At 63.5% G+C, this 16265-nt stretch overlaps 1 protein-coding gene across 1 annotated transcript in view; it reads right to left on the bottom strand.

Moving 5' to 3' along the window:
* LOC148591416 (retinal guanylyl cyclase 1-like) overlaps positions 1-7679 on the bottom strand; it is a 29216-nt gene extending 21537 nt beyond the window's left edge. The window contains exons 1-6 of the mRNA XM_088537610.1: positions 7616-7679; positions 6669-7382; positions 3620-3921; positions 2686-3040; positions 1635-1719; positions 1469-1565 (exon numbers count right to left, since the gene is read on the bottom strand). Of these exons, the coding sequence (XP_088393736.1) occupies positions 1469-1565; positions 1635-1719; positions 2686-3040; positions 3620-3921; positions 6669-7382; positions 7616-7679 (1617 nt within the window). The remainder of the gene's footprint in view (positions 1-1468; positions 1566-1634; positions 1720-2685; positions 3041-3619; positions 3922-6668; positions 7383-7615) is intronic.
* Positions 7680-16265: the final 8586 nt, after the last annotated feature.

Genomic DNA, 16265 nt, shown 5'->3' with positions numbered 1-16265 from the left:
CACAGAGATGGTCATGGGTCATGGTCTGGTCATGGGGACACCACCCATGGGGACACATCTGGCCATGTCATCTGACCATGGGATGTGTCTGGTCACGGGGACATCACCCACGGGGACACATCTGGCCATGTCACATGACTGGCCATGGGACGTGGAGACACAGCTGGAGATGGGGGTGATGTTCACAGAGATGTGGTAGCCATGGGGACACATCTGGCCATGTCATCTGACCATGGGATGTGTCTGGTCATGGGGACATCACTCATGGGGACACATCTGGCCATGTCACGTGACTGAACATGGGATGTGTCTAGTCATGGGGACATCACCCATGGGGACACGTCTGACCATGTCACATGACTGACCACGGGACGTGGGGACATCACCCATGGAGACACAGCTGGAGATGGGGGTGATGTTCACAGAGGTGGTCATGGGTCATGGTCTGGTCATGGGGACACCACCCATGGGGACACATCTGGCCATGTCACATGACTGACCATGGGATGTGTCTGGTCATGGGGACATCACTCACGGGGACACATCTGGCCATGTCACGTGACCGAACATGGGATGTGTCTGGTCATGGGGACGTCACCCATGGGGACACAGCTGGCTGTGGGACATGTCTGGACATGGGGATGTCACCTGTGGAGATGTGGTAGCCATGGGGACACGTCTGGCCATGGGGCATGTATGACCACCAAGATGTCACCTATGGGGACGCTTCTGGCCATAGGACACGTCTAGTTATGGGAACGTCACCTATGGAGCTGTGGTCACCATGGGGACACATTTGGCCAGGGGACATTTGTGGCCATGGGGACACATGAAGGTACAAGGACACATCTGCCCATGGAGACATCATCTTTGGGGACATCATCCATGGAGATGTGGCAGCCACAGGGTCTTGTCCGGATGCGATAGGACATGGGGACAAGCCAGGACATGAGACACGTGCCTGGCTGTGGGGATGTCACCCGTGACATTCTGCCTGGCCATGGGACACATGAGGGGACAGGGCTGCATGTGGCCATGGAGATGTGGCAGCCAAGGGGACGTGTCAGGACATGGTGACGTGTCTCACTTGGGGACATCACCCATGGGGACAGATCTGTCCATGGGACATGTCTGGCCAGGGGGGTGTGACAGCCACTGGACCACATCAGGACATGGGACACATCTGGCCGTGAGGATGTCACCTATGAGGGGCTGGCTGCCTTGGGGACACATTTGGCCACGGGATGTGGCAGCCATCGGTTTGCGTCAGGACATGGGGACGTGTCCGGCCATGGCAGCCCCAGGGACACATCAGGACATGGGGACGTCACCCATGGAGGGCCACCAGCCCGTGGATCCCCTCCCAAGGCAGAGCCTGCCCCCAGGAAGGGACGTGAGACCACGGTTGTCCCTTCTAGCCCCCTCGTGGGGACAGCAGGGTGGCCGTGTCCCTTGTCACTCCGCTCACCTTCTTGCTGCTCTGTGTGTTGATGAATGTCAGGTCCTCCAGGGTGAGAATGATCTTGTTGGGTCCCTTCATGAGCTGGGCCTGCTGGATGCGGCGCCTGGGGGGGACAGGGCGGTCACAGCGGGGACCCGGCTCGTCCCCAGGCGCCCATGGAGGTGACACCCACCTGATGAAGCAGGCGAGGGCGGCCCCGGCCACGGCGAGAGCACAGACGAGGATGAACATGAGGAGCACGAAGGTGGCGTCCACCCCTGCGCAGGGAGGAGGAGGATGGTGAAGAGTGGGGGACACCGCCGCGGCCACCCGCGGCACGGGCCAGGGCCACCAAGGGGGGACACGGCCACCACGAGTGGAGACAACAGGGGGGGCAGGTAGGAGGGAGGAAGATGGATGGAGGGATGGAAAACCAGATGGAGGGATGGAGGGATGGATGATGAGGGAAGGAATAGGAAGATGGGAAGTTGGGTGGTGGATGGAGGGATGGATGGAGACATCCATGGATACGTGAATCCGTAGAGAGGAGGCGGATGGGTAGACAAAGGGACTTGGAAGAGGACAGAGGGATGGATGGATGGAGGGATGGATGGGTGGGGAGATGGATGGATGGTTGGATGGATGGATGGATGAGTGGATGGATGGATGGATGGATGGATGGTTGGATGGATGGATGGATGGGTGGATGGATGGGTGGGTGGGTGGTTGGATGGATGGATGGATGGATGGATGGATGGATGGATGGATGGATGGATGGATGGATGACTGGGTGGATGTATGACTGGGTGGATGGATGGATGGACGGATGGTTGGATGGATGGGTGGATGGTTGGGTGGATGGATGGTTGGACGGATGGATGGATGGATGGATGCATGGATGGTTGGGTGGATGGGTGGATGGATGGTTGGATGGATGGATGAATGGATGGATGGATGGTTGGACGGATGGATGGATGGATGCATGCATGGATGGATGGTTGGACGGATGGATGGATGGATGGATGGATGCATGGATGGTTGGGTGGATGGATGCATGGATGGTTGGGTGGATGGATGTATGCATGGATGGATGGTTGGACGGATGGATGGATGGATGATTGGGTGGATGGTTGGCTGGCTGGCTGGATGGATGGGTGGTTGGATGGATGGATGGTTGGTAGATGCCAGGTGTGCAGGCCAACGGGCCGCTGGCCCCGTGCCAGGGTGCCTGCCCCCTTGCTCACCCCCATTGCAGATGGTGCTCGAGTCGAACCAACAGTCGGCGTCGGTGCCGGGGCCGGAACCGCGGGGCCAGTGGACGCTGTGGCCCAGGGAGCGGAGGCCGCGGGTGCCCGGCTCGAGCCCGTAGACGGGCCACAGGCGGTCGCCCTTGCCGTCCGTGTCCAGCACCACGTAGGGGACGCTGACGTCCCCGTGCTCGTTCACGGCCAGCGGCTGGCAGAAGCCGTCCAGGTCGAAGTCGCGGGCGTGCTCGGCCACGGTGGTGCCCATGACCCAGCGCCCGGCGCGCCGCGTGGCGTCCACCGCCATGGCCAGGAAGAAGATGGAGTTGTAGATGGTGGCAAAGAGCGGGTGGACCTGCGGGGAGGGTGGGGTGTTGGGGGCGGATCTTTGGGGGGCTGTGGTGGCACCCAGGTAATGAGCTCGTTGGCCATGGCCACCTCCACTCCCATTGGCCATGGCCACCTCCATCCTGCTCCCATTGGCCATGGCCACCTCCATCGTCCTCGCATTGGCCACGGCCACCTCTACCCTGCTCCCATTGGCCATGGCCACCTCCATTGTGCTCCTGTTGGCCATGGCTACCTCCATCCTCCTCCTATTGGCCATGGCCACTTCCACACTGCTCCCATTGGCCATGGCCACCTCCATTGTGCTCCTGTTGGCCATGGTTACCTCCATCCTGCTCCCATTGGCCATGGCTACCTCCACACTGCTCCCATTGGCCATGGCCACCCCCATCCTGCTCCCATTGGCCATGGCTACCTCCACACTGCTCCCATTGGCCATGGCCACCTCCAACCTTCTCCCATTGGCCATGGCCACCTCCATCCTGCTCCCATTGGCCATGGCTACCTCCACACTGCTCCCGTTGGCCATGGCCACCTCCCCGCTGCTCCCATTGGCCACATTCCCCATCGTGTGTCCCCAGGGCACCTGGGTGGGGTTGACATGGCCGGGGATCTCGTAGGCGTCCTGGGCCTGCTGCAGGGCCTCGTGGAAGCCCAGCTCGGGCGAGTCGATGGTGATGGTGAGGACGGCGTCGTAGGCGCGCCGCAGCTTGGTGCCGTTGGCCAGCGCCGCGTAGGGGACGCCGCGGTAGGGCAGCGGGAAGGTGAGCGCGTCGTAGGGCACGAACACGTAGGTGCCGTCCGTCATGCCCATGTCCTCGGCCGTCTCCAGCAGCACCCGCTGCTCCTCGCCGCCCAGCAGCACCGAGTGCATGCAGAGCACCACCACTGCGGAGGGGACACCGTCACACGGCCACCCCAGGCCACCTCCTCCCGCCAGCCCTCACCCAAAGCCACGTCCGAGTGTCCTCCACCCACTCCTCTCCATTGGCTCCAGCTCCATCTCCCTCCATCCTTCCTCTTTCCATCCATGCTCTTCCTCCATATCCTTTGGCCCTTCTCCCAACCAGCTCCATCTCCCTCCATCCAACCCTGCCCATCTTCCCCATCTCCAACCATCCTCCCTCCAACCAGCTCCATCTCCCTCCATCCTTCCTCCTTCCATCCCCACCCACCTTCTCCATCTCCCACCACCTTCACCCAACCACCCCCATCACCTCCCTGCACCCCTGTCCTTCATCCAGTTGTCTCCATGCCCATGACACACATCTGCCCCCCATCACCTCCTTCCACCCATGTCGTTCACCCAACCACCTCCATATCCCACCACCTCCTTCCATCCAATTCTTCACCCAAACACCTCGATCTCCCACCACCTCCTTTCACCCATGTCCTCCTCCCAACCACCTTCATCTCCCACAAGCTCCACCACCTCCTTCCATCCATGTCCTTCACCCAACCACCTCCATCTCCCACAACGTCCTTCCACCCATCTCCTTCACCCAACCACGTCCATCTCCCACCACCTCCACCACATCCTTCCACCCATGTCCTTCACCCAACAACCTCCATCTCCCACCACCTCCTTCCATCCATGTCCTTCACTCGACCACCTCCATCTCCCACAACCTCCTTCCATCCATGTCCTTCACCTGGCCACCTCCATCTCCCGCAACCTCCACCACCCCCTGCCCCCGTCCTCCTCCCAACCACCTCCACTACCTGCTTCCACCCATGTCCTTCACCCAAGCAGCTCCATCTCCCACCACCTCCACCACCTCCTTCCACCCATGTCCTTCACCCAACAACCTCCAACTCCCACCACCTCCTTTCACCCATATCCTTCACCCAACCACCTCCATCTCCCACCACCTCCTTCCATCCATGTCCTTCACCCTACCACCTCCATCTCCCACAACCTCCACCACCTCCCTGCACCCATGTCCTTCACCCAGCCACCTCCATCTTCCACAACCTCCACCACCTCCTTCCTTCCATGCCCTTCACCCAACCACGTCCCTCCATCCATGTCCTTCACCCAACCTCCATCTCCCACCACCTCCACCACCTCCTTCCACCCATGTCCTTCACCCAACCACGTCCCTCCATCCATGTCCTTCACCCAACCTCCATCTCCCACCACCTCCACCACCTCTTTCCACCCATGTCCTTCACCCAACCACGTCCCTCCATCCATGTCCTTCACCCAACGTCCATCTCCCACCACCTCCACCACCTCCTTCCACCCATGTCCTTCACCCAACCACGTCCCTCCATCCATGTCCTTCACTCAACCCCATCCATCTCCCACAACCTCTTTCCACCCATGTCCTTCACCCAACCACCTCCATCTCCCACCACCTCCTTCCACCCATGTCCTTCACCCAACAACCTCCATCTCCCACCACGTCCTTCCATCCATGTCCTTCACCCAACCACCTCCATCTCCCACCACCTCCTTCCACCCATGTCCTTCACCCAACCCCATCCATCTCCACAACCTCCTTCCATCCATGTCCTTCACCCAACCACCTCCATCTTCCACCACCTCCTTCCACCCAAGTCCTTCACCCAACCACCTCCATCTCCCACAGCCTCCACCACCTCCCTGCACCCATGTCCTCCTCCCAACCACCTCCATCTCCCACCACCTCCACCACCTCCTTCCACCCATGTCCTTCACCCAACCACGTCCCTCCATCCATGTCCTTCACCCAACCTCCATCTCCCACCACCTCCACCACCTCCTTCCACCCATGTCCTTCACCCAACCCCATCCATCTCCACCTCCTCCACCCCTCATCCCCATCCTCCTCCCAACCACTTCCATCGCCTCCTTCCACCCATGTCCTTCACCCAACCACCTCCCTGCACCCATATTCTCCTCCCAACCATCTCCATTGCCTCCTTCCATCCATGTCCTTCACCCAATCACCTCCATCTCCCACCACCTCCTTCCACCCATGTCCTTCACCCAACCCCATCCATCTCCCACCACCTCCTTCCATCCACGTCCTCCTCCCAACCACCTCCATCTCCCACAGCCTCCACCACCTCCCTGCACCCATGTCCTTCACCCAACCACCTTCATCTCCCACCACCTCCACCACCTCCTTCCACCCATGTCCTTCACCCAACCACGTCCCTCCATCCATGTCCTTCACTCAACCCCATCCATCTCCCACCACCTCCTTCCATCCATGTCCTTCACCCAACCACCTCCATCTTCCACCACCTCCTTCCATCCATCTCCTTCACCCAACCACCTCCATGTCCACCACCTCCTTCCATCCATGTCCTTCACCCAACCACCTCCATCTCCCACCACCTCCTTCCACCCATCTCCTTCACCCAACCACCTCCATGTCCACCACCTCCTTCCATCCATGTCCTTCACCCAACCACCTCCATCTCCCACCACCTCCTTCCACCCATGTCCCTCACCCAACCACCTCCATCTCCCACCACCTCCAACACCCATGTCCTTCACCCAACCCCATCCATCTCCACCTCCACCACCTCCTTCTTCCCGTGTCCTCCTCCCACCTCCACTGCCTCCTTCCACCCATGTCCTTCACCCAACCACCTCCACCTCCACCCCTCATCCCCATCCTCCTCCGTGCTCCCCGCCGCACCCCGGACTCCTCCGGCGCGCTGCACCCTGCGCAGGGCCTCGCGGGCCTCGTCGGCGTCGGCGCCGGCGCCGCCCGCCACGGTGACGGGCAGCCCCCGCGCGCGCAGCCCCTGCGCCAGCGCGCGCCCGGCCTCGCGCCACGCGTCCTGCGGGGCGCTCAGCACGGCCACGTGCGCCCAGCCGAAGAACCGCAGCGCCGCGTGCAGCAGCGCGGCCGGCGCGGGCAGCGGCGCCGCCACCACCGAGGGCCACCCGCTGGTGTCCCCGTTGTCACCGACGCATCCCCACGAGACCAGCGGCTTGTTCCACGCGGCGGCCAGGAGGCCGGCGGCCTCGCAGGCGCCCGGGTTGAGCGGCCCCACGAGCGCCGCCGCGTAGCGCTCGGCGCCGGGCAGCGCCGCCACGGCCTGCGCCGTCCCGCACGCCTCGGCCAGCACCACCGCGTCCCACCAGTAGCCGCGGGCCAGCAGCGGGTGCCGGTTGAGCCGCCCCACGGCCAGGCGCGAGGCCACCTCCGGCAGCGCCCGCGCCGTCACCGGGTCGCAGCCCCACGGGCCCAGGACGCCCACCTTGAAGGTGGCGCCGTGGGACGGGGGCGGCACCAGGAGGAGCAGCGGGAGGAGGAGGAGGAGGAGGCGGAGGGGAGAGGAAGGGGGGGACAGGGAGGGGATGGCGGGGGAGGGGGCGTCACGGTGCGAGGTGACATCACGGTGTGCTGGGACGTCGCGGTGTGAGGTGACGTCATGGTGCAATGGGACATCACAGTGTGGTGGGTCATCATGGTGCCAGGTGACATCATGGTGCGAGGTGACATCACGGTGTGGGGGGACATCACGGTGTGGTGGGTCATCATGGCGCAAGGTGACATCATGGTGCAAGGGGACATCACCATGCGAGGGGACATCATGGTGTGAGATGACATCACGGTGTGGGGGGACATCACGGTGCGAGGGGACATCACGGTGCGAGGTGACGTCACGGTGTGGTGGGACTTCACGGTGTGGTGGGTCATCATGGCTCAAGGTGACATCATGGTGCAAGGGGACATCACCATGCGAGGGGACATGATGGTGCAAGATGACATCACGGTGTGGGGGGACATCATGGTGCGGTGGGACGTCGCGGTGTGAGGTGACGTCATGGTGTGATGGGTCATCATGGTGCAAGGTGACATCACGGTGTGAGGTGACATCATGGTGCGAGGTGACATCACGGTGTGGTGGGACGTCGCAGTGTGAGGTGACATCACGGTGTGGTGGGTCATCATGGTGCAAGGTGGCATCATGGTGCAAGGGGACATCACCATGCGAGAGGACGTCACGGTGCGAGGTGATATCATGGTGCGAGGTGACATCGCGGTATGGTGGGATGTCATGGTGCGAGGGGGCATCATGGTGCAATGGGACATCACGGTGTGGTGGGTCATCATGGTGCCAGGTGACATCATGGTGCGAGGGGACATCACGGTGCGAGGTGACGTCACGGTGTGGTGCGACATCACGGTGTGATGGGTCATCACGGTGCGAGGTGATGTCACGGTGCGAGGTGACGTCATGGTGTGGTGGGACATCACGGCGCGAGGGGACATCATGGTGTGAGGGGACATCATGGTGCAATGGGACGTCACGGTGCGATGGGACGTCATTGTGCGAGGTGACGTCATGGTGCGAAGGGACGTCACGGTGCAAGGGGACATCACGGTGCAAGGGGACATCATGGTGCGAGGTGATGTCATGATGCGAGGTGACGTCATGGTGCGAGGTGACGTCACGGTGCAGGGGGACGTCACAGTGTGGTGGGACCTCATTGTGCGAGGTGACGTCACGGTGTGATGTGACGTCACGGTCCGAGGGGACATCATGGTGCAATGGGACGTCACGGTGCAATGGGATGTCATGGTGTGAGGTGATGTCATGGTGCGGGGGGACGTCACCGTGCAAGGTGACATCACAGGAGGTGGCATTGCAGATACTGTCATCATGGGAGGTGACGTCATGGGAGATTTCGCCGTGGGAGGTGACGTCATGGCGAGAGGTGTCACCGTGCAAGATGCCATCACGATGCAAGACGCCATCATGGGAGGTGACGTCATGGTGGGAGGTGCCACTGTGGGAGGTGCCATCACAGGAGGTGCCTCCATGGGAGATGTTGTCATGGGAGGTGACATCATGGTGCGAGGTGTCACCATGGGAGGTGACGTCATGGGAAGTGGCATCACGGATATTGTCGTGGGAGGTGCCACCAGGGTGGGAGGTGCCACTGTGGGAGGTGACGTCATGGGAGGTGACATTGCAGATATTGTCATGGGAGGTGACATCATGGGAGGTGACATCATGGAAGACGTTGCCATGGGAGATATCGCCATGGTGCAAGATGCCATGATGGAAGGTGTCGTCATGGGAGGTGACATCATGGGAGGTGCCACCATAGAAGGCACCACCATGGGAGGTGCCATTGCAAGAGACGTTGCCATGGGAAGTGCCACCATGGTGCAAGATGCCACCATGGGAGATGCCGTCATGGTGGGAGGTGTCACCATGGGAGGTGACATCATGGGAGGTGACACTGCAGGAGATGTTGTCATGAGAGGTGACATCACAGGAGGTGCCATCACGGCAGGTGACATTACAGATGCCGCCGTGGGAGGTGCCACCATGGTGCAAGAGGCCACCCTGGTGGGAGATGTCCTCATGGGAGATGTCACAGTGGCAGGTGCCATCGTGGGAGGTGACATCATGGGTTAGGCCACCATGGGAGATGCCACTATGGTGGGAGGTGCCACCATGGGACACGGTGTCAACGTGGGACTTGTCACCATGGGAGACGCCACCACAGTGGGAGATGTCATCATGGGAGGTGACATTGCGGGAGGTGCCACTGTGGAAGATGTCACCATGGGAGGTGACGGCGTGGGAGATGTCACCACAGCAGGTGACGTTGTGTGAGATGCCACATCGAGAGGAGCCACCATGGTGCAAGATGCCATCGTGGGAGATGTCACCGTGGGAGGTGCCACCGTCGTGGGAGATGCCAACGCAGGACATGCCATTGTGGGAGGTGCCACCACGAGAGACGTCATCGCAGGAGATGCCACCACCATGGGAGATGTCACCATGGGAGATGTCACCATGTGAGATGTCACCGTGGGAGATGCCACCACCATGGGAGATGCCACCATGGGAGATGTCACCACGCGAGATGCCACCGTGGGAGATGCCACCACACGAGATGGCACTACAGGAGACATTGTCACGGGAGATGCCACCATCCTGGGGGATGCCACTTCTGTGAGAGATGCCACCACGGGAGATGCCACCACGGGAGATGTCACCACGGGAGATGCCACCATCAGAGATGCCACCATCGGAGATGCCACCACGGGAGATGCCACCACGGGGGGACAAGCCACCATGGGGAAAGTCACAGGGGGAGATGCTCCCATGGGAAATGTCACTGTGGGTGGTGGCCCCGTGAATGCTGATGTCACCACGGGCGCTGATGTCACCACGGGCGATGACGTCACCATGGGCGATGACGTCACGGCGGCAGAGGCCACCCCGGCCCTTGCGGGAGAGGCCGGCGCGGCGGGGGTCGCCGCGGGCGATGACGTCACGGTGGGCGGTGACGTCACCGCGGGCGATGACGTCACCGCGGGGCCGCATGGTCCGGGCGGCCGGGGGGGGGGGGGGGGCTCAGGGGCGGCGCCCGGTGGGCGGGGCCGGCGACGTCACCATGGCCACCACGGGGGGGAGGGGCCACCTGCGAGGAGGGGGCGGGGTCAGGAGCCGTCCCGGACGCCGGGGCCCCCCTTGGATGGGGGTGGGGGGGGTGCCCGGACGCCGGGGCCCCCAAGGCCGGTGCGGGGGGGGAGGGGCCGCATTCCCATGAGCCCCCGCGGTTTAATTCCCCCCCCCCATCCCATCCCAGGACGATTAAACCGGATTAACCTGGGGGGGGGAGGGGAGGGGGGGACAGGCGGGGGGGGGCAGACGCGGGGGGGGGCTGGGGTAAATAGGGAGGGTCCCTGGGGCAAACGGGGGGGGTCTTGGGGCAAAAGGGGGGGTCTTGGGGCAGGGCTGGGGGGGCGCTTAGGGAGGGGGGGGTCGCTGGGGTAAATGGGGAGGGTCCTGGGGCAATGGGGGGGGGCTGGAGTAATGAGGGGGGGTCCTGGGGTAATGAGGGGGGGTCCTGGGGTAAATGGGGGGTTCTTGGAGCAATGGGGGGGTCCTGGGCAAATGGGGGGGTCCTGGGGCATTGGGGGGGGGTCCTGGGGTAATGGGGGGGTCCTGGGGTAAATGGGGGGGTCCTGGGGTAAATGGGGGGGGTCCTGGGGCAATGGAGGGGGGTCATGGGGCATTGGGGGGGGGTCCTGGAGTAATGGGGGGGTCTTGGAGCAATGGGGGGGGGTCATGGGGCAATGGGGGGGGTCCTGGGGTAATGGGGGGGTCCTGGGGTAAGGGGGGGGGGGGTCCTGCACAATGGGGGGGTCCCGGGGGGGTCTCCGGCCCTGCCCTGATCCCGGCCATTCCCGGTGCCTTCATCCCCCCCCCCGAGTGTGCAAGGCCCCCTCCCCCCCCGGAACACGCGTGTGCAAGAGACCCCCCCCCCACAGCACATGTGTGTGCAAGGAGGTGCCCCCCCCCCCCGCACACACACGTCCTGGCCGGGCACACGCGTGTGCAAACCGCCCCCCCCCGCCCCCCAAGCTAATCCCCTCGGGTCCAGGCAGGGGCCCAGGCGTCCGGGGAAGGGGCCCCGGGTTCCGAACGGGGGGCCCAGGCGTCCGGGCGGGGTCCAGGTGCCCATTGGCTGTTGGGGGGGGAAGGGGCCCAGGATGGGGGCCCAGGCGTCCGGGCCAGGGACTGCGGTGGCCGGGTAGAGGGTCCAAGTGTCCGGGCTGGGGGCCCAGGCGTCCCGGGCGGGGAGACCCCGACATCCAACAAGGGGCCCAGGCGTCCGGGACGGGGGGGGGGGGGGGGGCCCAGGCGTCCGGGTCAGGGATCCAGGATCCAGGCCGGGGGGCCCAGGCGTCCGGGCGGGCGCCCAGGTATCTGGGACAGGGGACCCGGGCGGCCGGGACAGGGACCCCGGAATCCAAGCAGGGGCCCAGGCGTCCGGGTTGGGGGGGGCCCAGGCGTCCGAGTGGGGCTCCATGTATCCGGGGTGCGGAGGGGGCCCAGGCGTCCGGGGCGGGTGACCCCGGTGCCCCATTGGGGACCCGGGTGTCCGGCTTGGAGATGGGGGGCAGGAGGGGCCCAGGCGTCCGGGGGGGGCCCTTACCTGGGGCGGGGGGGGCCGGGGGGCGGCTGCCCCCCCCGGACGCCTGGTCCCGGCTCCGGCTGCTCCCGGCGCCGCTGCCGCCTCTCGGAGCGCGGATCGGGGGGGGGGGGGGGCTAATTCCGGCCTGGGCTCGTTAGCGTAAGCGGCTTAACGAGGTGGGGGGGGGGGCAGGGCTGGGCGGGGGGGGCACACGCGTGTGCGAGGGGACACGCGTGTGCGGGGGGGGCGGCGGGGGCCCAGGCGTCCGGGGACGTGGGGACACACGTGGGGACGTGGGACGCACAGGGGGACACGGATGGGGACATATATGGGGACATGGGACACACAGGGACACATACATGGGGACACAGATGGGGACACACATTTGGGGACACACGGATGGGGACATGGGACACACATGGGGACATAGGACACGTGGGGACGTGGGACGCACAGGGGGACACGTGGGGACATGGATGGGGACATGGTGACACACATGGGGACATGGGGACACACATGGGGACATGGGACACACATGGGGACATGGGACACGTGGGGACGTGGGACGCACAGGGGGACATATGGGGACATGGGGACACACATGGGGACATGGGACACACAGGGACACACACATGGGGACACAGATGGGGACATGGGACACACACATGGGGACATAGGACACGTGGGGACGTGGACGCACAGGGGGACACGGATGGGGACACATATGGGGACATGGGACACACACATGGGGACATGGGGACACACGTGGGGACGTGGGACGCACAGGGGGACACGTGGGGACATGGATGGGGACATGGGGACACACATGGGGACATGGGATGCACAGGGGGACACAGGTGGGGACATGGGTGGGGACATGGGGACACACATGGGGACATGGGATGCACAGGGGGACACACACATGGGGACACAGATGGGGACATGGGACACACATGGGGACATGGGGACACACACATGGGGATGTGGGATGTACAGAGGGACACGGGTGGGGACATGGTGACATGGGACGTACAGGGGACACACATGGGGACATGGGACACATATGGGGACACGGGACACCTGGGAATGTGGGACGCACAAGGGGACACATGGGGACATGGTTGGGGACATGGGGACACACATAGGGGGACATGGGATGCCCAGGGGGACACAGGTGGGGACATGGGTCACACACTTGGGGACACACAGATGGGGACATGGTGACATGGGACGTACAGGGGACACACATGGGGACATGGGACACATGAGGACGTGGGATGCACAGGGGGACACGGATGGGGACATGGGGGACACACATGGGGACATGGGACACACAGGGACACACATGGGGACACACATGGGGACATGGGGACACACATAGGGGGACATGGGATGCACAGGGGGACACGGGTGGGGACATGGGGACACACATGGGGACATGGGATGTACAGGGGGACACACGTGGGGACACATATGAGGACATAGGGACACGCATGGGGACATGGATGGGGACATGGGGACACACATGGGGACATGGGACAGGGACATGGGTGGGGACATGGGGACACACATGAGAACATGGATGGGGACACAACATACAGGGGGACAAGGACACACGTTGGGACACACGTTAAGACATGGGACAATGATGGGGACATGGGGACACACATGGGGACACCGGATACATGTGGGGACGTGGGGACATGTATAGGAACAGGGAACACGGGGACCTGCTTGGGGACATAGGAAAGACTTGAGGACACGCGGGGACACAGGACACACATGGGGACAAGGGACACGAATGGGGACATGGGGCATCTTTGGGGACACGCACGGGGCCTTGGATGGGGACACAGCGCCCAGACATGGGGACATGACGGGGGACAGGGGACATGCGGGAGCCCTAAAAGCGGCTCAATGTGCCCCAAAATGGGGACACAGGCGCCGAGCCACCTGTGTCCCCCCAAATGGGCTCGATGTCCCCAAAACGGGACCAGCCACCCCCGAAGTGGCACCGTGACCCCCGATTTGTCACTGTCACCCCCGGATGCCCCGGGGGGGCCCCGCAGGGTGGCCTGGATGGGGACGTGGGGACACGAGTGTCACCGCGGCGGGGGGGGGGGGCGGGGGTGTCCCCGTGTCCTTGGGGTGTCCCCCCCCCCCATGTCCCTCCATTCCCCTCCCCCGCCCGCTCGGTCTCCATGGTGACGCCCCGCCCCCTGCGCCGCTTTCCCGCCAAGCGCCGGCCCCGCCCCCCCCCGCAGGCGCGTCCCGCCGTCTGGCCCCGCCCCCTCGCGGCCGGCCCCGCCCCCTCGCTGCCGGCCCCGCCCCCTCGCGGCCGGCGCCGCCGCTTCCCCGGCAGGCGCCGCCATGTTGGGTGAGGGCGGCGCGGGCGGGCGGAAGCGGAAGAGGCGGGGGCGGCGAGGCCGGGCGGAAGCGGCGCGGGCGGGGCGGAGGTGAGTGAGGGGGGGGGCCCGGCGGTGCCTGGGGGGGCACCGGGTGACCGGGGGGGCGGGGCCGGTTGTACCGGGGGGCACTGGGGGTGGGTAACGGTTGTACTGGGGGGGTAACGGTTGTACTGGGGGTCCTCGGGGGTAACAGTTTACTGCAAGGGATAACGGTTGTACTGGGGGGTAACAGTTGTTTTGGGGGGCAGTGGGGAGGGGTTACAGTTGTACCAGGGGTTACGGTTGTACTGGGGGTTACGGCTGTATCGCGGTGCACAAGGGGGAGGTAACAGTTGTACTGCAAGGGGTAACGGTTGTACTGGGGGGTAACGGTTGTACTGGGGGGTAATGGTTGTACTGGGGGTCCTCGGGGGTAACAGTTGTACTGCAAGGGGTAACGGTTGTACTGGGGGGTAACGGTTGTACTGGGGGGTAATGGTTGTATTGGGGGGCAGTGGGGAGGGGTTACAGTTGTACCGGGGGTTACAGTTGTACTAGGGGGTAACAGTTGTATCGGGGGCACTGTGAGAAGGTAACAGTTGTACTGCAAGGGGTAACGGTTGTACTGGGGGGTAACGGTTGTACTGGGGGGCAGTGGGGAGGGGTTGCAGCTGTACTGGGGGTTACGGTTGTATCACGGTGCACAAGGGGGAGGTAACGGTTGTACTGGGGGGTAATGGTTGTACTGGGGGGTAACGGTTGTACTGGGGGGCAGTGGGGAGGGGTTACAGTTGTACCAGGGGTTACAGTTGTACTGGGGGGTAACAGTTGTATCGGGGGCACTGTGAGGAGGTAACAGTTGTACTGCAAGGGGTAACGGTTGTATTGGGGGAGGTTATGGTTGTACTGGAGGGGGTAACAGTTGTACTAGGGAACACTGGGGGGATAACGGTTGTAGTGGGGACACTTAGCGGAGGTGACAGTTGTACTGGGGGGTAACGGTTGTACTGGGGGCACTGGGTGGGTAATGGTTGTATTGGGGACACTGAGGGGGGGTAGCGGTTGTACTGGGGGGTAATGGTTGTATTGGGGACACTTGGGGGTAATGGTTGTACTGGGGACACTGGAGGGGTAACAGTTGTACTGGGGGTAATGGTTGTACTGGGGACACTTAGGGGAGGTAACGGTTGTACTGGGGGGTAACGGTTGTACAGGGGGCAATGGGGAGGGTGCCAGTTGTACTGCAGGGGGTAACGGTTGTACTGGGGTACATTATGATTGTACTGGGGGCGCTGGGGACCTGTTGGGGGGGGTGACGGGTGTTCCTGGGGCTGTCCCATGGGGGGGTTATGAGGGGGTGTGGGGGGTCTGTGTGTGTCGGGGGCACCCACGGGTGTTGGGGGGGTGTTGGGGGGTCTGTGTGTGTCGGGGGCACCCACGGGTGTTGTCACCCCCCCAGATGACTGTGCACACCCTGTACATCTTCGCCCGCGATGGCACCTGCCTCCACTACAGCGAGTGGCACCGGCGCAAACAGCCGGGGATCCCCAAGGAGGAGGTGGGACGGGGGGGACGGGGACATGGGGGGGTCTGGGGGGACATGGGGGGTGTTGGGACGTCCTTGGGGACATGGGAGGATGCGGGGGGGTCTCTGGGACATCCTTGGGGACATGGGGGGATCTCAGGGACATCCTTGGGGACATGGGGGGTGGCTCTGGGACATCCTTGAGGACATGAGGGGACTCCAGGACATCTTTGGGGACATGGGGAGGCTCCAGGGTGTCCTTGGGGACATGGAGGGAGGATCTGGGTCATCCCTGGGGACATGAGGGGACTCTGGGACATCCTTGGGGACAAGGGGGGGTCTCTGTGACATTCCCGGAGACATGATGGGAGGATCCGGGTCATCCCTGGGGACATGGAGGGAGGATCTGGGACATCCTGGGGACATG

This window comes from Tinamus guttatus, unplaced genomic scaffold (genome assembly GCF_059628265.1).
Source record: "Tinamus guttatus ecotype Peru unplaced genomic scaffold, ASM5962826v1 Tinamus_guttatus_pri_ptg000825l, whole genome shotgun sequence".
Lineage (NCBI taxonomy): Eukaryota > Metazoa > Chordata > Aves > Tinamiformes > Tinamidae > Tinamus > Tinamus guttatus.
The sequence above is the reverse complement of the archived record's forward strand: the minus strand, read 5'-3'. Positions and strand labels throughout refer to the sequence as shown.